Source organism: Epinephelus moara, chromosome 10 (assembly GCF_006386435.1).
Source record: "Epinephelus moara isolate mb chromosome 10, YSFRI_EMoa_1.0, whole genome shotgun sequence".
Classification (NCBI taxonomy): domain Eukaryota; kingdom Metazoa; phylum Chordata; class Actinopteri; order Perciformes; family Serranidae; genus Epinephelus; species Epinephelus moara.
Genome location: NC_065515.1, coordinates 27,657,604 through 27,682,421, shown reverse-complemented (window position 1 = coordinate 27,682,421; position 24,818 = coordinate 27,657,604). Strand labels below are relative to the sequence as shown.

The 24,818-nt window shown below is 41.6% G+C and overlaps 1 protein-coding gene across 6 annotated transcripts in view; it reads right to left on the bottom strand.

The window, feature by feature from the left end:
* dlg1a (discs large MAGUK scaffold protein 1a) overlaps positions 1 to 24,818 on the bottom strand; it is a 135,385-nt gene that overhangs the window by 78,422 nt on the left and 32,145 nt on the right. For 2 of the 6 annotated variants that reach the window (XM_050054917.1, XM_050054918.1), the window contains exon 5: positions 15,397 to 15,519. The exons of 1 other annotated variant lie outside the window; for it this stretch is intronic. In XM_050054917.1, coding sequence (XP_049910874.1) covers positions 15,397 to 15,519 — 123 coding nt within the window. Of the gene's footprint in view, positions 1 to 7,287; positions 8,583 to 15,396; positions 15,520 to 20,947; positions 21,341 to 24,818 lie in introns of those variants that run through there. 3 more of the 6 variants (XM_050054920.1, XM_050054922.1, XM_050054921.1) reach the window with 3 other exon arrangements.

The following is a 24,818-nucleotide window of genomic DNA, read 5'->3' as shown; positions in this document are numbered from 1 at the left end:
TCTGCTGTTTCCTCCTCCTTCTTCCTTCCTTCCGCTGTCTTCGTTGGTTTATTTATACACGCGAAACGCGTTCACTGGCTGGCTGGATTGTCCACTCGGTCTGCCGTACATACATGGCGGCGCAAGATGGCGACCTCTCTAAAGGAAGGCCCTTGCTATATATATATATAAAAGCATAATTATAAGGCTACGAAAACCAAACAAATTTTATTTTATAGTGATTATACACTTATATAAACATATTAATGGGTAGAATATTCAGATTCAGATTTGACAATAAACCATGCCAAATATTACACACTGGCCCTTTAATGTAAATCTATGTAATTTCACAAAAAGTGATCTAAATTACCATCAAAATCTAATATGACCTCAACACGGTTTGAAATGTGCAACATATACAACAGACAGATTTTTGATTAGTCCTTTAAGGCCAAATCAGCAGATCCAAAACACCTTCATCAAACAGTAAAATAAAACAGTCTCTCTCTTTCTCCTGCATCAACAGGGCCAACAGCTGTGTGAGTGTGTGTGTGTGTGTGTGTGTGTGTGTGTGTGTGTGTGTGTGTGTGTGTGTGTTGCATAATGGCCTATCAGTCATGCAGTAAGTGCCCTGGACAGGAAAATGGCAACACCTTGGGAAAACACTGGCCAATATGATTACGGCAAGGGGGGCGTGGGTTAACTTTTTCCATGGGCTGTGCTGTAAATCTGCAGACAACTGTAAAAGTGCTGCAGGGTTTGAACGTTGTGAGTGGCGCCCAATCCACTCAGGAGGTTTAGATCAATAATGCAGGTTTGGATCCAATAGAGACATTACTGCATTTGTCATCTGCACAAGGGAAAGTATTTAAATCGTTGGAGCAACAATAGAAAACATATCATCATGCCGACTATCTTTCAGACAAATGGAGGTTTAGTAGATAAACTAGGATGTAGCGTGACTTAAACGTCCTCTGAAGCTTTCACTCCACTAAAGAGACAGAAGATTGTGGCAGACAAACATATGAGATATGTGTGGATCAGGATGGAGACTGGAGGTACTTGAACTAATGTATAAACAAGCATAAATGCAATGTTACCATGGCGTTTCCATATCGTATTTGTCTATTTGAGGTTTGACAGGTGCTCTTTTATGTACACCACCTCTCTGTGCCCTCTGCTCCTGCAATGGTTTAATGGCATTCAACTTGAGAATTAGTTTATGTTAATGCATCCAACTCCTCACACTCCGCATTTTCTTTTGACGACATTCTGAAAATTCGGTTGCAGTTTGTGCTTTATTTGGATGAAAAGTTGAGCCATGTATGATGATGAAATGCTTACTTTTTAAAGGAAGAATGACAAACATCCTTCTGACGAACATATGTAAGCCTACTAAAAAGTTTGTGAATAAAACAATGCTTTAACACTGAATTACAACCACGTAATTATCTGTGTATTTTGTAATTTGCAGGACTCAAAGATTGCTACGAGTGTTTCCAATGTTTCTATATAAGGTTATAGTGAGCCAGTGTGCCAGTGCGAGAAAATGCATTCAAGTGGGGCTCTACATTTCAGAAACTGGGTGCAAATTCATATGCACACAAGTACAGTATGTTATTCTTGCAATTATGTTGAGCAGCTGCCACACCAAGTGAATATTTAGCAGAAGAAATACACTGTTTGGAGGGATCCAGTATCAGCAGGTGGAGTTGGGGTGGGACTCAATACTGGTCAATCATCAGCTCACAGCAGCAGTTTCCTAATGGGCTGAGATTTCAGGCCAGCTTCTCCTCAGATGTGCAGAGTGCCAGGCACAGAATCCTAAATATAAGCATCTAATATTAATATCAAGACCCTAAATTCTTCCAAGTGCAGATGGTTCGCATTTTAAGAGCCCATAAAAAGTGAAGGAGGCAGAACGTGAACATGAAACAAACCTACATGAAAGGGATTTATGTCTCTGTGCACCAAAATTGAGCAATTGTGATGGTGTCTGATGAAAAGGTGTTGTGGATTAAAGAATCTCAACAGAGAGAGGATACTTTGAAGCATTATTATGGAAGTGGTAAGGAGAGGTGTCTTGAACATCTTGAGACTGTTTCCTGCAGACAGAGGCTGCAGCAACCTTTCAGCATCAGAGGGGCCTTGTGCAAAGATCTTCATCGTGTACAGTAAGTAGCACTGGGAGTGCTGGGTCCTGTATGGGTTGTTGGGACTGATTTGGAGATTAGTTCAGTGATTTATGCAAGCTGCTGGTGTGATGACTCAAGTTGGTTAACGCGAAGGCCAATGTTACTTACAAGTTCTGTCAGTGCAACACTTCCTGTGTGTTTGACACAGAAACACTGCAGGACTAACACAATTTTTTCTCATACTACATACTTATCTTACATTAATTTAACCACCCAGGTAAGATAATAGATTCTCATTTAAATAAAGTTTCACGTATTGCAGCCTAGTGAAAAGTCATTATAATGGTGATATAATGGACAGCGAGCTGGATTTCTACTTGACACAAGGTTAATGTCACTCCCCCGCTGCAGTGCAGGTTTGGAGTTATAATTCAGCATTGTATTTAACCCACTGATAACAGCATTGCAGGATGGATTTGTTGCTCATAATCAGAGCGTATGGTGCTTTAATTATATTCCAAGTATAAATCCCTAACATTATGGAGCTGTAGTTACATCAAGGTAACTTTTACTTCGATGTCTCACAGGTGAAAATGAGACAACTGGTGTGCAGTCTCTGTTTTTATGTTCTTTCATTTAGTTTCATAGAATGATAGTAGCTAGTAGAACATTAGCAGTGAAAATGTGCAAAGTTTTAACGCTTGAGGGAGGAGGAAAAATGTATGTATCAATGAAAGGTAAATGCAACTAAGCGCAATGGAAACTGATACAGTAAATAAATGATGATGTACAGTCATGACATACCATCACTGCATGGGCCACTGTAAGCTCTCTTCATCATCTCCGAAAGACTTTTAACAGCTTATGTATGCACACAGAGCTGCTACCAGAACCCTTCCAAGAGCACATAGCTGTAATATTAGTTGTTGGAAACGCTATATTTCCATTGTCTAGCATGCTCTCTGTTATCATACATCCACTGTTTTTCTTCATTTGAGGTTTGACTAGCATTCTTTTAATCACCCTCTCCTGCAATAGCACCTGACTTGAGAGCAGTGCTTAATTTGAGCTGGAACGTACTGGAACGCATACTAGGATCTTTTCAGAAAAGGCCCTGGTGCGTTCCAGAACTAATTTGCATGGGTCTAGAACTTTTCACATCTAAAAACTACATACAGTATTGGCTGATGTCACTAGTGTTGCAGGGTGGAGTACTGTAGTACTACGGTGCCTCACATACCACTACTGTGGGATAAGTTCAAAGTCCAATCGCAAGAGGGTGAGTGTCCATGTGCCGTCCAATAACGGCGTGCGCTGGCCACCTGGCACTCAATATGCTGCTGTAGTGGTTTGTTTTCCAGACATGTGAATATCTTTGAGCAGTACAAGTTATTATTTATTTCTTTTTACTTGTAGGCAGTGATTTGTTTTCCACAGAGCTCTACGGTGCGAGCATTTTACTCGCATTTGCGACTAGCCTACGGCGGCTCCGCGGCGCAAGATAACGGCTTACCGGTGACAGAGAAGTCCGACTCCAGGTCCAGTAGCCTAATTTCCTCTTTCTCTGGCGTCATGACTGCCCAGTAGTACCTGGACAGCCGAGCCATGGCGGCACACAGGTATGTGGCGTGTCAGAGGAGAAACGAGCCGTTCACATTTCTCTCTTTGTGGCAGGTAACGGTCCACAAACCTCACCACATTTTAGGGACTGTTCGTTACTTGTCAGGGGAGGAGGGTGGCTGGTTGATTTTTATTTTATTTTTTTATTTTATTTTGATCCCCCCTATGTTAATCACTTATTGATGCTGTTTTTGAAGTATGAATAAGTCAGTAAGTAATTTATTCCATTGAAATATCAGTGATGTATTATAGAAAAGTGATTCAACTTTTTATAAATGAGAAAAGGCAAATCTGCCTAATTTTTGCTGTGGTATTGTGATACTACTCCGAACCGTGATACTTTCACTGGTATCGTACCGTGGGTCCTAATTTTGGTACCGTGACAACACTAGATGTCACAATCATTCCATTCGGAGTTGCGCAGTGAGGTGGCTCGGGTGCTGCTTAAAAAAGTGTTCCCCCACTTTTGGGAGTGGGGGAACACTGCTCTCTCAGAGGCCCAAAGTGTTCCCCTACTTCTAATTTTACAAATTAAGCACTGCTTGAGAGTTAGCGCAAACTCCTGCTTATCACGATGAACCAACTCCCAATATTCCCATAACAGTAGTGCATGGAAGATCATGTTTTTCTATGCCCACTATTCTAAGATTTTAGTTAAAAATTGCTCCACATTCCCTCAGGACCAACACCAGTATGATAGGCATACGCAGAGGAGGACAGATACATAAACTGGCTTTGTACGCAGATGACCTTATACTCCTTATAGCGGAGCCACATACTTCTATCCCCAGCATTTTAGATACAATCTCAAACTTAGGTTATATCTCAGGATATAAGATCAGTTTTAAAAAGAGCCAACTCTTCCCAATTAATCAGGCAGCTTTAGACTTAAATTATGATATATACCCTTTTAAGGTTGTTTGTGATTCTTTCACTTATCTTGGTGTGTGTGTGACTCGGGAATACAAGGACCTGTTTAAATTTAACTTTAAAGCAGCTCTAGAGAAAGCTAAACAGGATCTGACTCCGTGGTCAAATATACCCCTGTCCTTAGCAGGTAGGATCAATTCTATTAAAATGGTAATCATGCCTAGATTTTTATACCTCTTCCAAACAGTGCCAGTCTTCAAAATCTTTTTTAAGGATTTAGATAGACATATTTCTTCATATATCTGGAACAAAACAACCCCCCAAATACGTAAAGCCTTTCTGGAATTGCACAAGAGAGAAGGAGGTCTAGCTTTACCCAATTTTCTTTTTTATTATTGGGCTAATATATCCACAAAATAACCTTTTGGGTGTCTACATTTAGAACGGGGGACGGCCCTATGTGGTCCCTAATGGAAGACCTCTCATGTCAACCGATGTCTCCAGTGGCACTAGTGTGTGCTCCTCTTCCTTTGAGCAAACATTATTTCACAAATAACCCGATTGTAAAAGGCTCACTGAGGATATGGACACAGTTTAGACTTCACTTTCAACACAAAGATGCCATTGCACACATGCCTATTATTTCAAATCCATTGTTTCCTCCTTCACTCATAGACTCAGCGTTTCGTATATGGTTTCAAACAAATTTGAAATGTGTAGGTGATCTCTTTCATAATAATGTGTTTGCCTCCTTTGAGCATTTAGTGTCAATATACAATATCCCTCGGCTGCATCGCTTCAAGTATCTCCAGATCCGAGATGTCACTCGCCGGAACTTTCCTCTTTTCCATCCCCCCCACCTTTGGATGGTATTGGGAAATGCCTTGATATTAACCCATATCTAAGAGGACAGATTTCTAGACTGTATGACATTATTCAAGACATGGGGAAACCCCCTCTCGACCGCCTAAAGGGTTCCTGGGAGAAGGAATTTGGGGGTGAGATATCTGATGAGTCCTGGCACTCTGCAATTACGATGATTCACTCGTCCTCCATTTGTATTCGCCATGGCCTAATACAGTTTAAAATCTTTCACCGTCTACACTTATGTAGAAATAGACTCGCCAAACTGTATCCAAATGTAGACCCAACATGTGTGAGATGCCATCAGGCACCTGCCACGCTTTTCCACATGTTTTGGTCATGCCCAGCACTGGCATTATTCTGGACCTCCATTTTTAAAACATGTGTGGAAAAGTTATTAACCCGGACCCCATTATTGGCATTTTTGGAACTGCCCCAGAAAGAGTAACATTTCCAAATTCTCAGTCAGAGGCTATAGCCTTCTCTTCCCTCCTAGCTCGACGCCTCATCCTTCTTAGGTGGAAGGCGACTACACCTCCATCTCATGCATACTGGGTTAAGAGTGTTATGTCCCACCTTAAGCTGGAGAAGTTTAAGTTTACCATACGTGGCTCCACTCAGAAATTCTTTACGATGTGGCAACCATTCCTGGATTACTTTGAGAAAGAATTCCCCTCTAGCAATTTAGGATAGCTCCTGACCCCCCACCCCTACCTGAGATCTTTTAAGTTATTCTATATTTTATGGGACTAATTTTTTTATTATTATTATCTTAATTCATTTTTATTTTTATCTTTATTATTTTTATTTATGTATTTATTTTAATTAATTATTTTTCTCCTTTTTCTGTATGTGTGTGTGAGTGTGTGTTAATATGTAATACTATAACAATAATAGTGAAGGTCATGTCATTATTGTCTGTATTGTGTTTATTGTGTTTGTTATGGAAACTCCAAATAAAAACAGTTCAAATAAAAATTGCTCCACATTTGGACGGAAATGCAGCTAGTGAAAAGGAGATTACCAATACTTTCTTTAATATTCTTAATGTCGTCTTCACTTTCAATGTTCTCAACAGAATTTGTAGGAATAGCCCAAACTGACCAATCACAGTTCTTACTGTGTCTACATAATGTCTCTATAGAGGCCGCAGCTGTAGTTACATTCTTGAGGAGGCGCACACCAGCTGTGGCGTAGCTATGTCTGCTAAGTGCGTAGGCTCTGTAGCTATGTCGCACCTTAAGTAAGCAAAAGACTCAGGATTTCTATGGCTTATTGTCCCAGAAAGAAAACAAAGGAGCCACATTAACAAAGGAACCATTTAAACGTGGTGACTGTGACTCTTTTGTCATCAGGTCAAACACACACCTTCTCTTTCGATGGTAATGACTTTGATTTCAATGTGGACTTAGCATCTAGTGCCACTGGTCTGCTCAGCTAAATGATGGCTTTGCCATGGCAACACATCGGCTCTCTGGGTCTCATACACTATGCCAGGGCTCATTTCCATGACAACATTATCAAAAATCTCAACCACCAATAGAGAGCTGCTTCAGCTTCAATTCAAAGCCGCCTGCTGCCCCTGACTGCCCCCTTTTTTGGCTAAGAAACTGAAACTAGAGAATGTTTGCTAATGTAATGACCAGCCCTTATGTACACACACACACACACACACACACACACAAAACAAAAACCCAGGTTAAGTTACATGCTTCCCACCAAGATCCCCTACCACCCCTCAAGCATAAAGCGCACACACACACACACACACACACACACACACACACACACACAGAGGGCGTGACGTGTGTGTTACCTGGCTAGCAGTGATACAGTCAGTGAAGGCACTCCTCCTGGAGAAAAACGTAAGGAGCTGCTGCCAGCGAGAGGAGGAGGTGGATTGGGAGGAGGAGGCAGGAGAGGAGGTGGAGGGGGAGGAGGTGTGGGGAGGTGCCAGCTCCTCTGATGAGCCCCGTTTGGGCCCCAGCTTCTGTTTGACTCCAAGCCCCGCCCCTTGACCCCCGGACGCCCCACCCACCCTTGCACTGCGGGGGTACAGGGTGTTGTTGCCGAAAATATAGTTCATCGTCTCTGCTGTCTGCTCTTCCCCTTAGACACACAAGAAAGAGTTCATGTTGTAGCGCTTCCCCACTGCTTCATCTCTAATTTCTCTCCTCTGACGCTTCGCTTTCTCTTAAGCTCTTAAGGTGTTGGCTGTCAAATACACAAGTCCAGCACTTCCTTATAATCTGTCACCAGTTTCTGATGAGGACTGTGATGCTATTTTCATCGTCTCTTCTCAGATTTCTCTTATTATTAGCGCTTTCTTTTCCCTTTTCTTTTCTTCAGCTCCCTCAGGAGTGAGAGAGCAGCTGGCAGATGGAGAGATGAGGAGGAGGAGCTGGAGGAGGAGTTGGAGGAGGAGGTAAAAGGTGCAGGGCAGGTAGACAGAGTCCTCATAGAGTTGCAACATCAGTCGGTCCGTCGGGGTCTTTGTACATCCACTCGTCAATCCATCTGACCATCTGTCTTTGTTGTCCATCCATTTGTCCATCATCCCATCTTGTCTCTAGCCAGGAGAAATGTCCAACATCCGCATCTCTGGCAGTCCAAAATCTCCTCTCTTCAACTCCTTCCTCTCCTCTCTTAAGAGAGAAGACAGAGTGAGAGCGAGCGTGGGCCAAGCAACGACAGGATATGAGGATTGATTATTTAAGGGGGTTCACTCTTTCTCTCTGTCTTTCTCCACCCCACCTCTTCCTCCCTCCCTCCCTCCTCCTCTCTAGTCCAAGGAGATGACCAGTCAATCTCCCCTCTGTCACTGTGTGCGCTCCCATTAAATATGGAAGGAAGAAGGGAGGGAGGGACGGGTGGCTGGATTGATGAAAGGAGGGAGGTGGAAGGATGCAGGCGAGGAGGAGAGCATCTGAAGTAGGAGGATGGTTGGAAGAATCATTCTGCAACTCTTCTGTTTCTCCTCCTCCCCTCCCTCCTACATCTGTGATGTCGCTCCAAGTCTCACTCTCTCCTCTCGTCTCTCTCACTCAGTACAGTACATTATTTAGTCTCTCTTTCTCTCGCTCTCCTTTTTTCAACCTACCCCACACCCACTCTTTCTCTCTCTCTGCCTGTCTTTCAGCAAATTGTCTTTTCCAGTCTTTTATTGGAGCTGCAACCTGACGCCTCTCTCTCTCTCTCTCTCACTGTCAGATATCATTACTGGTTCAAGCCACGCCCCTACATTCCTGCCAGCCAATGACAGACGCCCCCTACTCCAAATACACACACACACACTGCCTCAAACATTCATGCACACACAAACATGCAATGATGCCTGTTGCAGGTTGAGGAGGAGACGAGGTAGAAAATGCTGAATGCCACAGAAGTAGACACTGAATGCTAGTGGTGGCTAGACAGATAACAAGATAAGTGTGTTTGTGTGTGTGTAGGTGTTCTCAGGTGTGTGTGTGTGCACATGTCTGTGTGTGTGTGGGAGAGAAAAGAGAAAAACCACAGTGAAATAATATGAGAGAGACGTTTATCCAGTTTCACCCAGTAACAATAATTTACACTGAAGCATTGAGCCAACAAATATGCTTCTAATGTGTGTGTGTGTGTGTGTGTGTGTGTGTGTGTGTATGAGTGTCAAAGTGCATGCATTAATCAGTTTATAAGTTTGTTGTTTATATATGTGTGTATGCATGTGTGTTTGTGTGTGCGGGAGAGGGATCTTCTCCTGAGGCTGTTTCCAGACACTGCAGCACCCAGCTCTCCCACACACTCTCACTCATGCACACACACATACAAACACACACGCAGACATACACGCACAGAGCACGACTCCAGAATGGAAAACAACAGGCTGTTGCTGGGCACCGACTGAGATAAAAGAAAAGACAAGACAGGAGAAAGGAGAGGAGAAAGTAGACAACCGGGCTAGCAAGTGGCCTCGCAGCATGCTTCAAGCAGGGCATAAAGGCCTGAAGGCTTTAGCATGCAGTGAATTAGCTAGCATGTCTGGGCCAAAGGCAGGCTAAGTTAAAGAGCATCCAGGCTTGTAGGTGCTAGCTTTATTGAGCTGGTAACTCTGAGTGGCCTTGGCTGCGTTTCCTAGCTCACTACCACAAACTAAACAGAGCTATTACCTGCAGTATCCCCTAGTGTCTGAGGTGTATAGCTAGCCTACAAAGCTATCTTAGCCTCTCTGAGGATTAGCCACAGGTAGAGCAGGACCCCTGTCACAGCTTCTTCCTGTGTTTCCTTGGGAACTGTGTCTATGGCAACAGCTTTCCGAGTCCTGAAATACACCTGGTACTGGCTGACTAATGTGTTGTTTGCCAAGATCTGAAAAGATGTCACTGAGATTTCTTCTGCTTTTTTTTTATTAACCTAATATGAAGAAACCTGCCTCATATGTGACAGGGAAATAGAGTGGGTGAGAGTGGGTGAGAGAGATTTTTAAGAGAAGTGTTCTCCTATTCTGGCTTGAAATAACTTTTGCAAAGGCTTCTGTGACTAACACTTAACAGTATGAATATAAAATAGCTACAGACCGGCCAAGTTGCTACAAGACTACAAAGGCTACATATATTAACAGTCCTACTTTATAAAGCTGCTACTAAATTATTATCTTGATGGCATATCCACACAAGAGAGTGACTGAGCAAAACGGGAAAGCTTGGCTGATGTGGATGGTAAAGTGGATTATGACTCACAACCTAGGGATTCCCAACAGTTTCTGCAAACCACAGATACGTTACATTTACATTTGTATGTTTCATATGTATCATATAAAACTTTCGAAAGTGACATTGTTCTGATTAAATACATAGGCTAAGCTGATTTTGTCAATGGGAGCTGGAAGGGATGGTGGATGGTGTGACACCTCAGCAAGACAGCGCTAAGCTGCAGACTGCTGCAAACCACTGCTTGAGACCAACAAGCAAAACAGGTTGTTTTATCAGCTAGACATCTCTGTCTCCAGCAGGGATAGCACCGCCAAAACCAGGCACTTAAGCCAAAACATGATCTTTTCCCATTCATTAGCAAGTGTTTTTTGTGGCTAAACATAAGCACAAGTTAACCACAGCACTGTCGAAACATATAGTTTTAACATGTCCACTACACATTAAGGTACAAATGTAATGTAGCTGTGGTTTGCAGAAAAGTAAAAGCCAGCATTTATTCTGGTGACTGGGTTGCAATAGCCTTGGTTAGCAAGTTAAGATTTTTTGACATTCAATTAAATACAGTTTATAATAAGATCGCGCTGGATGAAAAGTATCAGTTCAAAAAAGTTTTTACAATTCATCACGGAGACATGAATGTCTAAACCAAATTTCATGGCAATCCATCAAAAGGTTGTCAAGACATTTCACTAAAAACTTATTAGATATAGTCTGGAAAAAGTGGTGGACTGACAGTGTTATCCCTAGAGTCATGCTGTTGGCATAGCTTAAAAAAAAGCTGTTTATGGTAATGTAACAGATAGATTCTTCCTGGTTAACAAGCTCTCTTTAAAATAACACACATGCAGTGTGATAATTGCAGAACACAACACTGAAGCAACCTGAGCTTCTCACAACACCCACAAACAGTAAGGACAGACCAAGACATCAATCATGTTATCCACGGTGTGAACACACAGTAAGAAGCTATCATCGGAGCTAGCATAAATTACAACTGGAACCATATCATTAGCATCTGCCAGTCATCCTCTACAGCCAGTGTGTCTGCAGCTAGACACCATGACAAGAAACACAATACTCTGACATGTCAGCTGACACAGCAACAATCCAGTGACACACTGTCTATATCACAACTACCCCTGCCTCCATGTGTCTCTCTCTTTCACTTTTTCCTTCTGTCTCTCCCTCTCTCACTCCAGTCAAATGTCAGCCCGTGAATGCCGGCTCTATTAATATTTCAGGACCAATTAAATAAAAGCACACATCATGCATGTTTAATGTCTGACTGCTGAGAGAGCCAACTTTGCCCTTCCATCCTCTACAGGTATGCCAGGCTAGTGATAGATAGCCCAGCATACAAATGCAGTGTCCACTTTTTTTTTAACAAACAATTTACTTCTTCTCCTGCCCTGGCTGTGGTCCCACCACAGATTGACCCACAACCTATTTCGGATACCAGCTCAGCAGGCACCAGACAGTCTGACCCTGTAACCCAGTAACAATGCAGTTATGTATGTTTGTAATATGGACTTGAGGCTTTATTGATTTTAACATATTTGGTCAACAAGGTGGCCAACCTAAACTGAAACATGCCCTGTCATATTGTGCTAGCTTGCCGTTAACATGGCTCTCAATGAAATTGTCATAAATATCGGCTTTGTGTTGTCAACAACCATAAAGGGACGCTGGTGCAGCTAGAGGCACTGTAAACCAGACGTCATGCAGATCTATACTGCAGTCTATTCCAGTGGTTCCTAACCTTTTTGGCTCTCCCCCAGCCCTTCCATTAGATCCCTTTCAGATTGAGATAAGGACCATTTTGAAAAGCTATGTCAAGCTCCCCTGGTAAATACAGGGGATATAGAGGACTAAACATACAGCACTGCAAGGCACCAGCTCCCAACAGGTCAGGTTCAATATTTAGCCTCTTAATTCGTGTTAGGGGTGGGCTGGGCAGCTTTTCCTCTGCACAATATTTTTATAATCACAACAGATCAGATTACTTTGTGCATTATGAAGGGGTTGTTTGTTATGATGAATCCATACAGCATTACCATCTCTCTCTGCAGCTCCACTGCAGGAGCTTTAAAGCAAGTTTCAGTTCATTGTTTAGCTATTTAGCCCCAACTTTGCTGTACTGGTTCATTCTCACGGCTCTCATAGCAATGTTTTCGGCCACAGCGTGAAAAATCCACTGTGCGCTACCTGCTTAACACCAAACAGCCGACAAACAAAGTTAGCCAGTAGCTAATTAAAATACTAGAGCGTTAAGAGCCAGCTACATATTTCCCTCACAATGTGACCTCATCCCAGAAGCCCCTGAGAGACCTTTGCATTGTATCTTAATGCAGAAGGGGTCAGCAGATCTTGAAGCACAAGGGTTTGATGGTAAGCCATGTGAGTCGACTCACGTGATTAAGAAGGGGTCAGCTGTTAGGTTTCGGGAACAAAACTCCTTAGTTAGTGTCAGGACAAGATTGTAGTTGATGTTAGTAACATCAGATGACTCACCTGACTATTGAGATGACTAATGACTGAGTTCACAAAATAAATCAATGCTAATTTTAAGTTTCACACAGGACACGGACACTGGCCTTTTGGGTCAAAGTCCTGTGCTTATTGGACCGATCTACCCTCTCACCTGCCCTAAGCAGACCTTTGCGCTCTTTATACTAGATCTAATGCAATCCAATAACGTTGCAGATGGCTTTACACTGGAGTTGGTTGAAAGCCTGGTGTGTCTCATACTAACCCTAACAGGTACCCCAGTAACATCGCCCGAGTGGCGTATTTTGACGCCCTGGGAATGAGACAAAGCTGTTCCTCAAGAGATTGTGGAGATCAAACAGAGCTGAAAGGAAAGTCAATATTAGACTTACATCCACCAGGTGCCACAAACATGACTCCAAATGGAAGATAATGTTACTCCTCTTTCTGCTCAATGCGTAAATAGGATACTACTTGCTAAAAAGTTTGCCAAATGAAATGAAAACATTGCAATGTGTCAGTTTCCACTGCCCCCAAGTGGCCAATGTAGTACTTACTGCAGGTTTAAACATCTGAAATTTATGTTCCTCCAAAGAGATAAAGGCAGTACTAGATGCCTTGCCGTCTTTGAGCCTCTGTCAAGGTGATTACATACAGAAGGTTGCATATTTTATATATTATTTATTTTCTAAATATCTTAATAACTATAAGCTGCTCAGTTCCTGAAGGGTCAGGCCAAGCCTGTTCCATGCTGCTACGTTAAACATTACAAATGTTGGTGATCTAAACAACTGGATCGAGTCCGTCAAGACAAGTCATTTCTTAAAATAATAAAGACACTGCTTTCTTAAAGATAATGAACATAAAGGAGAATTGTTGGGAGTTTGTTGAATGTACATGTAGAGTGGCTGGTTTGTCTCTTCAGCTCTCTTGCCGTCCATATTGAAGCAGAAATCACTATACACCTGTTAGACATTACAGTAAGTGAAGAGTAAAAGGTCTTACTGACTCCTAATTTCTATTACTGTATCAGCAGGAGGGGAAAGAGATTCATTGAGGAGAAGTGACTTGGCCAACTGACAGGTTGATTAACATCCAGCAACAAATCTGCCCTCGGTCTCTGTGTCTGTCTGCCTGCCTGTAATTCTCTCTTTATCCCATCTCATGCCGCTCCCCCTGACCCTCTCTGTCTTTCCTTCCTTCCTAATTATCTGCATTAGCTTAATGACTAAGAGCCACTAAGGTCTCTGAGTGGCCTATGTGTATCTTACTGTTGGTGTGTTATAGAAAGACGGCGAGTGACTTTTTTATTTTTTCTCGTCAATCAGTCTCTACAGCAGATATAAATTTTGTCGATGATGTTATTTAAGCTAAGTCAATTATACTGCTGCAGCATCGGCTGCATTTCCTCTTCAGTCTGCCATAAACTGTGTAAAATGTTTGTCAATAGTGATAACAGTATGCCCCGCGATTTCATTTATTGAGCCTCTTTACCGGCAATATTCAATCATTTAGCCATAATGCTTGCTATTTAACAGTTTGATTAATTCAGTTCAGTCAGATCTTGATTTGTGAAGGCACCACATTATGGTTATTCTTCCGCTTCTACTGCCTCCTGCAGTTTATATACTAGAACTACATCTACACCAATATGATCAGAAGAGATGGAAGAGGAAGCTGTTTCAGTTCTCCTCCCTCCCATATTTACTTTCTTCCCTTTAATCAGTCTTTAAGTAGGCTCAAAAAGGACTAAAAAGCAGCACAATTCACAGATGTTATGGGGCAGCCAACCAGATGATGGGTAAAAGACTACAAGTTAGTGCACAATATAAATTACTTCAGTTCTGATTATTAAATGCTGATGAAATTACAAGCTGGTCTATTCCTTTTGTCATCACCTCCATGTCAGACCGTGTGCACAGCACAAAAAGACACCACTTGTCTCATCAGACAAACATATCAACAATCACAGCATTAGGGTGCTCTTTGTTCACATGGTTTAGAGAAGCAAAACTGGAAGATACAAGAGCATTAGAGCTGTGATTGGTCCTGGCTTCAGGAGATCAGTGCAGTACTGAGGTTACAGTGAAGTAGATGTATGTTAAATTATTTAGATAAAAGCAAAGAGTGAGTATGCTGCAGAACAGTCCTCTTAAAGATGCTATATATGCAGCATTTTTAATGTCAGTATAATGAGCATATGGTTGTATAATAGGTATAGGTATAATTTCCACAAACAAATGAGACTTTGCAGATAAACACTGTCTCACATTTTAATGGTATTTTTTTCTCTAAACGAAACCATGCAGCTCCTTTAAGTGGATATTAAATGTATCCCTCTGAGCTCAGCTGCCTTCCCTCCAGTCTACTTTTTATTTGACTATAAACATGTTGGAAGTTAATTTTCCTTCAGTTTTCATCCCTTGCACCATCTGCCACTCAGACCGCTGGCACTGCAGCTCCATTTGCACAGAGGAAGAGTGTCTTATTAAGGCTGTCTGTCTTATTAACTAATTATTGATGCAAAATATTTCTGTGGGGTGTTAATTCCTAAGAATTTCAACCAATGCAACAATTTTCTTGAGATATCTGCAGAACTGTCTCACAAAACTAAAATGATTCAAGCGTAAAAAATGAACTGCATGCTCAAACAAACTGAACTTCAGAGACGGAACATGACTGAAACCCAACATCATGTCACAAACGAACAAAGCTACGAATGCATGCAATGGGCACAGAGGCGGGATTACCTGGTAGTAGGAGTGACTGTGTGAATAGAGGGAGGAGAAAGGCGGGGCTGGGACTTCATTCAGCCTCTCTCCCTCTTGGTGAGGCCACGCCTCGTCATCAAAGGGAACCTCAGGTGATTCTACCTACGATGTACAGACAGAGCTCAGCATGGTGCAACACACACACACACACACACACACACACACACTGTGGAACACTTATATGTAAGATGCACTGCAGTCTGATTATTGCAGATGGCAGCTTGACTGTAACACGGTCATTACAACTCTTTTCTGCACCAGTAACCATCTCTGTGTTCCAGGTCCTTTATTCAGGCTTGAGCAGGAGGTCACTGACAATCAAGGAGCATTCATATATTCAAATATTCTGCCTCACTTTTTCACATTACCTGAAGGCCACCACAGGCTCACCTCAGGGAGAGTTGACGAAACTGGTATTCAGTTGGTTGCAAACTGCAAACTCACCACTAGATGCCATTAAATCCTACACACTGCACCTTTAATGCTATGTTCATACTACGAGCGACACAGCAACAGGCTACAAGTCATTTTCAGTGGAAGCTAGTGACATGAAGCTACAAACTGACACCTGGCACTTGTCACTGTGGATGGGCGTGATGCACTACAAATCAAAGTTAAGCTAGCCTCACCTTTTTTCAACACTCGAATGACGCTGTGAAGTGTCAACCAATCATGTTTTTTATTCTAGCTGTAGTACTGTGGTATTTCGCTTAGCTAGCTGCCATGCTATGCTAGCTTTTTGTGAATTGCTGTGACACATGGGGATACAATGGGGCAGCCAAATGGGAAGATATAAGGAAAAGCATAGATTTTTTTTTAGCCAAATACAAACTTTAGATAATGTTCCGTGGAGGTGCTTTGTGGCAAGCAGCAGACACTCACAAGCATGTGACGCCTGAGCAACACTTCAACAGTAACTCTGCGATAATGTAGCTAGTCATGATGTCGCTCGTACTCATACTGTGAACACAGCATAAAGCTACTTAGTAAAGTGTGTAACAACTATGTGAATGACAAAATAGCAATTTTATGCTTTTATGGGCAAAAAAGAAAAACAATCTTAATTTTTTTAAAGGAGTCTGAGTTTGTATAACCTAGTCGTTTGTAATACTATAAATTGGATTTGGTTACGGTCTTATGGTATAACAAATAATTGCGGTGGTTTGGTTTTGTAGTTTCATAATTTTTTATATATATTAAGCAGTTCTGTGGCATAATATTTTTTATATTATACAACATATGCCAAAAAAAATATCTGATTTTAAATAATTTTTTTCCAAATAATTATGGCATTTTGGCTTTGTTGGGCAGAGAAGATGAGGAGGAAAAAATAGGTCTTCAGTGCACTATTTTTAAAAACAAGTAAATGTTATGTCACAACACATGATGTTACATGCATGGATTATTTATATGATGTATGGAGAAGAGAACATAAATGTGCACTTAAGATAAATTACAGAGTGCAAGACGAAAAAAGTGCAAGTAGGTGGGTGTGGGTGTGTGTGTGTGTGTGTGTGTGTGTGTGTGTGTGTGTGTGTGTGAGTGAGAGAGAGAGAGAGAGAGAGAAGAGAACATATACATGGGGAGAACAAGGTGGCAGGTCCATCTGTCACACAAAAGCTAGCCAGATCCAGCACCTGTGGTCTCACACACACACACACACACACACACACACACACAAACACACACACACCAAACCATTTGGAGAGGAGGAGTTCTCAAAATAACCTTAATACCCAAATACACCAGCAGCAACACACACATTCACCACAGTACCTCATCACAGCTTTAATATAGTCAGACACATGATGAGCAGCTGAAGTGGATCTGTTTGTGTACAGCGATGATGATGAAGATGCTGTTAGGGGACCTGGACCTCTAAGCCACGACCATTAAGCAAGAGAAACCTCAGTGCTACTAGAGGAATGAAGTTGCAGTCCAACAAAGAATACAGCCTAAAACTCAAAACCCTTTCGCTGTATTTCCACAGACAATAAACATTTACTGTACTCTGTTGAGAGATAGACAGAGATCACAGATGGAAAGATATTGATTGATGGATACAAAGATAAACACATAATTCCATCTATCAATATCAACACACATATGGACCTTTCAAGCCCCCTCAGTGATTAAAACACTGATATGTTTAGAAGTGACAGGAAGCCACAAGGTGGAGCTACACACCAACATTTCCTTCGCCACAGTGACAAACTTCAGTTGTGTCCGAGGCTTTTTCCAGCAGACAAACTTTGAACTGTTGGTGACTGACAACTGAGTCAGTGCAGAGACAAACGGATGACAGTGTATAATGACTTGGTGTATATCTGACACACCACTAATACGCACACTCCTCAGCTCAGAGTGCCTGCAGCATGCTGAGGGCTGTTGTAACTTTCCCCAATACACACACATACAAACACACACACACACACACACTACTACTGACAACGTAAAAGTTGATTTAATGAAAATAATACATTAACTGATAATCACTCATGCCAGAATTTAGAAAGGATGACATACCAGTAGGGGTAGACACAAATAAAAAAGATGCAGAAAATGACAAAAATGAGAGAAGACGATGAAAACATGAGGAAATTAAAGAAACTGAGAAACCCTGGATATTTGAAATCTTGTTTTATGATGTCTGTCAGCTGCTTTAGAATTAACGTAAAGCCTCCTGTGGGTTAAGGCTTGAAAAACTGGGATTTTTCTTCAGAGAATGACAGAGAAAATCTTTGTGTTAATGGCCCTTTCATCACCGTCTTTACTACCAAATAACTCAATGTGGTAGCAAGTAATTTGATATTACTAATTGGCATATTGTTATGTAAGTCTAATGGACTGTGGGCCTTCTTTTGTTAGATCCCACATATAAAAGCCCATTTATTATGGTTTACCAGACACCACTTAAACCTCCAATTCAAAAAACATGGACATAAAGTAGAGCACAAAACGTCAACAAACGATAACAAACACATGATGGAGCATAATGAGGTGTGTGTCTTTGTCTGAGTGTTGGGGAATGAGTGTACAGTGTGTGCATGTGAGGGGTGTGTGTGGTCAGAGCTGTGTATGAGTTTGGTGATGTAAGCACTAATCTGCAGACAGATACAGCCCAATCAACCAAAATAAAAAGATTACCAGGCTACGCCGTGCGATTATGAGTGTGTGTGAGAGAGATAGAAGGGGGCAAAGAAAGACAGACAAAGAGAGAGGGAGCCAGACAGGCACAGACCGAGTGCAGAATAGAGATAGTAATGGGCCTCATTACTAAAAAATGGGGCAAGGATTCGGCTGAATCCCTGCATGCACAGTTCTGCAAAAGTATTCTCCGGGTACAAAGAAAGGCTCTGTGCATGGAAGGAAATTTAGGCCAGTATCCTTGACTTCTAAGTACTTTCAAAAAAGACCTTTAAAATTCTGGAGCCACATTGAAACAGGTCTCCTTACTCCTGTGTGCACTTGAACTTGAAAAGGAGATGCCTCCGCCACCTCGCTGAGTAAAGCCAAAAGCTTCAAAAATAGACACTGATGGCATTAGATCTGATATTAGACCGAATTCTGAATAAATTACGACACAATCACAATAGACATGAAGCACTTCACTGCTGCTGGCTGAAAGTCTTTTATCTCTGACATGTCATCTTCTCAGGGACTATGACAAACAGGCTTAATTTAAGCTTGACTGCATTATAATTTTATCAGTTCACCCAGTGGTGCTTAAAAAAGGTTTCTAATGCCCAAGGTTCTGCAAAGTCATTTCAGAGTCAACTTAAAGGAGAACTCTGTGATTAAACTGTAAACAAAAGAGAAGCCCGACAACAAAAAATCAAAACACAGGTTGGCAGGCCTCTCTCCTAAAAATTACAATTATATACTTCTTATTTGCAACAGCAGCTATATTCATACATAAATGTAATGCTGTCCAGGCTACATTTTTTACATTGTAAACTAATGTTGGTAATTGTTAATGATTGTATCTGCAAAATATTTAAAGTGAAAGGATCAGTAAAACGACACATTTAATCTTGTTTTCTACACTTTCCACCCTTGCAAAAAAAATACCTGCTCGAATCAAGTGAAGCATGATTTTTTTTTAAAAAGCAGAAATACTCTATTACAATTACGGAAAGATTCTGGTCATGGCTGCGTCCGAAATGCCATACTAAAATGCTATTTAGCAAGCTAAAACAGTATGGGAATTTTTTTCAGTATGTTCGAAACCGTACTATAAAATGAATAATACATAAATAGCAAACTATTTTTGGTGAAATATTATAGTATGCAAACACTTGACACACTGGACGGCATAAATATCCCAAAACGCAATGTGGTAGACGACAACGTTCACAGCAGACAATGGCTGATGGTGTCTGTAACGTCAAGATTTTTTTTAAATTGCCTGTAGAGCTGAGGCTGGCACAGGTTAGTATGATTAAGCCTCTGCAACCAGGAAGTGATGTGGTAATTATTGTACAGCTCAGTGCGTCTGAAAAGATACACACTACTGTTTATTCACACAAAAGTTGCAATTTCTATGGTAGCTGAGAACAGCAGTTATCTCGAGATCACAGATTAATTATTTTTATTACCTCCAGAAAACAAGCTTTTCCATCTCATGATAACGAGATAATCAACCAATTATCATGAGTTAACAAAGCTTGTTTTCTCAAGATAACAAAATAATCAACTCATGATCTCCAGTGGACGCCATTAAACAAAATAATGAAAGTATGGCCATTGCCAGCCTCTGAGGATTTCAGACGCAGAGAGAGTCAGCAGTGACCTAAGGCACGAGAAATAGGTATTTAATTATCAATATTTAAGCAAAACCACAGTCTTTCCCTAACCCTAACCAAAGTGTTTTTCTTAACCACATTCAGGATGTGCACAAGCTGTGGTTTCAAAGCTCTTGTACATTCCCAACAAACATAATCAGGGCAGCAATTACATTACTGGTAAAACAAACAAGTAGAATGTAAACAGGGTTGGGATTGGAACATATTCACCCTCCAAAATTGATATATAGAGACATTAGACAACAAACACAGGCATATAAAATGTTTTTATATTGTTCTGGTACTGGTGAAAGGCTGTTTACAGAAATAGTATTTTGTAAACACAGCAGGCAACCTGGGCTGTTGTTTCAATTATGATCAATCAACGCTGTGCCTCAATTATGTATGAGTATACCTCAAAATTTATGAGCTCAAAAAGGATCCATTGGGCCTTTGAGTCAAAACATAAATATTACCCAATGGTTTCAGAGAACAGCAGTAATATCTGGTGCAAAGTTACTTTGACATATGAAATGACAGACAGACAAAATCTCTTGGGCGAACATGATGTAAGAGTGAGCCCTGAGCCATGTGTGTGTTTCTTAAACAGAGGCAGGCAGGTAGACAGTGCCGATGTGATGGAGAACAGATTGACAATGTCAGTGTAATGTGTGTGTGTGTGTGTGTGTGTGTGTGTGTGTGTGTGTTGTTTGGCATACTGATGAAAGAGCCAAAGCCTTAGTTACCTGAGCGGGCGTGATGTGTGTGTGAGTGACGTATCCGTGAACATGCTGAATCTGAGACAGCTGCCGCTCCGCTACCTGAACCAGCTCCGCGCCCCGTAGGTCACCGTGGCGACCGAGAGATCCGTCCCTCCCCAGTGATCGTTCCCTTTCTCTCTCCATGGTCCCGGCGGCCCCTCCATCTCTCCTCCAGGTTCCCCCTTCCCTCCAGGTCCCCACTTCCCTCCCCTCTCTCCCTAGGGTCCCCCCGTCCCTCCCCAGGGTCCCTGTATCCCTCCCCAGGGTCCCTCCGTCCCTCAGTTCTCTGGCTACTCCCATTGGGTGCTGATGGCAGGGATGTTGGTGAAGTTTTGGGGCACCTGGTGACGCCCCTTCCTCTTCTTGATACCGATACTTCTATAGTGAGAAAAGAGGAGGAGGAGTAGAGGACACCAGATGGTGAAGGCAAGGAGAAAGACAAAGCAAGAGTGACAGAGGAAATGTCAAAGAAAAAGAGGATGAAGAGGTTTGGGATGAAGAGGTGTAAGAAGATAGGCAGGAAGAAGGAAGAAAAAAGACAGAAGAAAAAGGAGGTTAGTTTAGAGGCAGAAAAGATTTAGTCAGCCTGGAAAAGAAGGATTAGTGCAAAATTGCATCCGGCATAAAAGAGCATAGCAGAGTGTGTTGTATGAGTGTGTGTGCGTGCATGTGTGTGTAATGAGATATTTTTATAGTACAGTTTTTGTGTGTAAGCACATGGGGCAGTCCAGGTGTACACCCAGCATGGTAGTAATTGTTTCCTGAGCTTCCTGTACTGTACATACGTGAATGCACAAACACACACACACACTTAAAACAAACAAACAAATAAACACACACACACACACACACACACACTGGACTTGAAACAGAAGGTTTTAGGCAAAATGAGACGCAAAACTGAATGAGGACAGGGAGCGAGAGACGAGCCTGCCTCGGGGAATTACTGTTTATTCCTCTCCTCCTCATCTCTCTATACCTTCATCATGCCTCTTTCCCTTTCACAACTCAGACTCGCACTACAGTAAGCCTCACTGTTTACTCTCCCTCGTTTCCTTCCCCATTCCTGCGCACCCTCCCTTGCTTCCCTTCATCTTTTCAAAAATAATATTTGATGTTTCTTTCTGCTTTACTGGACAGAGTAAAGTGGAGAGAGTCAGTGAAGCTGAGGAGGGGGAGGAACGACGGGTCCCAAGCTAGTTTTGAATCTGTGACATTGTGGTTACATGGTGTGCAACTTAGCCAGCTGAGCAGCTGAGAGGACGGCCCCCGCTGTACACTGAAGGCACACTCGCACACATCCAGGAAGTACACTGATGAGTTGAATCAAGGTAAAACCCTTTATTCCTCATTTATTTTTCAATTTACATGTAAACCAATCAGAAGAGGAGACACTGATAAAGAGAAGCTGATGAGTTGGAGAAGGGTTTTTAAATTTTTGAGGCAAATGGGATGTTGATTCTCTGATCATATCAACGCCAAGATAACGATGTAATTTAAGGGCACACACAGCTAATATGTTATAGTCACAAAACACCCCATTCAAGTAGAATCTAGTTACTCATTTCAGGTATTGTACTCACAGCTTGACTCTAACCCAAGGTTAAAGGGACACTTGATTCCAAATGAAAGTGGCAATGTACACTTATTTTAAAAGCCCATTTAAAGGATTTGTAGCACTCGCATGGTAAGACTATTTGTATCCCAGCTGAACTCTTGTATGGAGAGATACGTCAGTTGAGAAGCTACAAGCCTTGAGATGTCAAAACAAGTGCTGTGGCAATTTTGAGTAACACCAAGCCATGTTAAACAGAATGGAAATGGGACACTAAATACATCAGGAAAACCAAGCCTTGCATTTTTTTTGTACATGCAAGTTTTACATTATATGAGAATCAGTTGCAGCAGGTGTTCCCTGTTAATTTTTCCATACAGTGTGCATTTATCAGCTTAAATATGCATTACTTTGATACGAAAACAGAGTGACAACATCCTTATATCCACTCTATAGAAGTCAAAATGTGACCCAGTTTAGCTTGATCATACAGTTAAACACTGGTGTATAATGTAATCGTTGCTGCAGCCCCTGTGATGTAATAGTTTCTTGTTAATTTAATAATATGTATAAAATAATTATTGCAATGTCAGGTTAAGAGGGAATTTTTCATTGCATTCTGGCAAGCAGTGATTACATCATCACTTCTTCATTTGTTGTTCCGTCACATACTGATCAGGTGAATGAAGGAGAAGTCACGGATGTCCTATTACTTTAATGTATCATTAACATTTCTGCCATGAATTAGAGATGTACATATAGGTGAAGGAAGAGGCTGAAGAAATACTTTTTACAGCTTGACACAACTGAGAAAATGTGCAGCTTCATGCAAAGAAACGTGTCTGAACATACTTTTTATACACGTTATACATTAGCATAGGGTGGCAGTGCTGTAGTCAAGACCACCGAAACCAAGACAAAGTCATGACCAAGACCAGAGTATATCAAAAGTGATACAAGACCAAGATCTTTAGGGAATGAGACCAAGTCAAGATCAAGACCAAGACCAGACCAGTAAGAGTCCCACACTGCATGACACACTAGCAAACCATAGGCACTCCTCAAATTCATCTAAAAGATCCACTACCCATAATAGAAAACAACCAACCTCACTTCTTCTATTGCCATATAAAGTAAATGTATAAGTGCACCATGGGACCTCATAAAATAATCTAAAGGCACTGCAGAGGTGAATTGTATGTAAGGAAATCTTCCTTTGTTTTATATGAGCAAATAACAAACATACACAAATGCGTCGAAATCAACTTAACCATATTTATTCAACACTCCTTTTTTGCACAACTACACAACTTAATGATCGCCTCACAGTTGTAGTCTTGACTTGAAAACATGTGCTCTTGATATAAAAGCCTGGGTCCTCCCGACTGAGTTAATTACATGCCATCTATCAAGTCAGCGTTTCTGAGCTGGAGTGAGGTTTAGGTTGAGTTGTTATAGAGAGCTAATAATTCAATAAGCAAAGCCGAACCAATAACACCATTACACAAATACAGCCTGCAGCCTAAGAGGAGATATACTGTAGATAGATTAGCCTCCCCTACAGAGAGCCAGACAGCCTCACAGTTAGCCCCATTAATATGACATTTGACCTTTTGGCTTGCTATCTCTCTAGGTAGCCAACGGCAAGCCAGAGCTGATTTCCTTGGGAGTGTACTTAATCAAAAGCCTGTATTCACAATCACACTGCGGGGGTCATGCATTTAGTTTAGAGTAAAGAGGTTAGCTTAGGTTGGTGGTTCAGATAAGGGGATCAGGCATGTAGAGGTAATGGTTAAGGCTAGGGGCCAGGGTATGAATGAACTTAAAACAAGTGTGCCTGTGTGATTTATCATACAGCTCCCCCTGTGTCTCTAAATCAGTAACTACACAGCTCACAGTCTTAATTAAATGTCTTTCCCAAGAGATACATTTTTGTTCTCAAGCCCTGACTGATAAAGAAACAGTTATTGGTATTCCTCTTGTCATGGGCTATTTAGTATCAAACCTTAAGTATCATTGATATTAAGGGCTTTACACCAGTTGATTCAAGATGTGAGATCGATGCATGATATTTCCAAACTCCTGCTTACTGACAGCACACTTACTGGCTTATTAGCAAAAGATCACAGACACATTTAAGCAATATCACTACATTTGACCCTCCGCTGCAGCTGACTGTCATCTTGGTCAGAGACAAGATGCAAAATCTATTTTGGAAATTGTGTTTTGGGGCAGGGAGTGGGTGGCTGCTTTGCACAGGAGAGCACGTCTGTGCAGAACAGTATCAGCTAATTCCTGTGA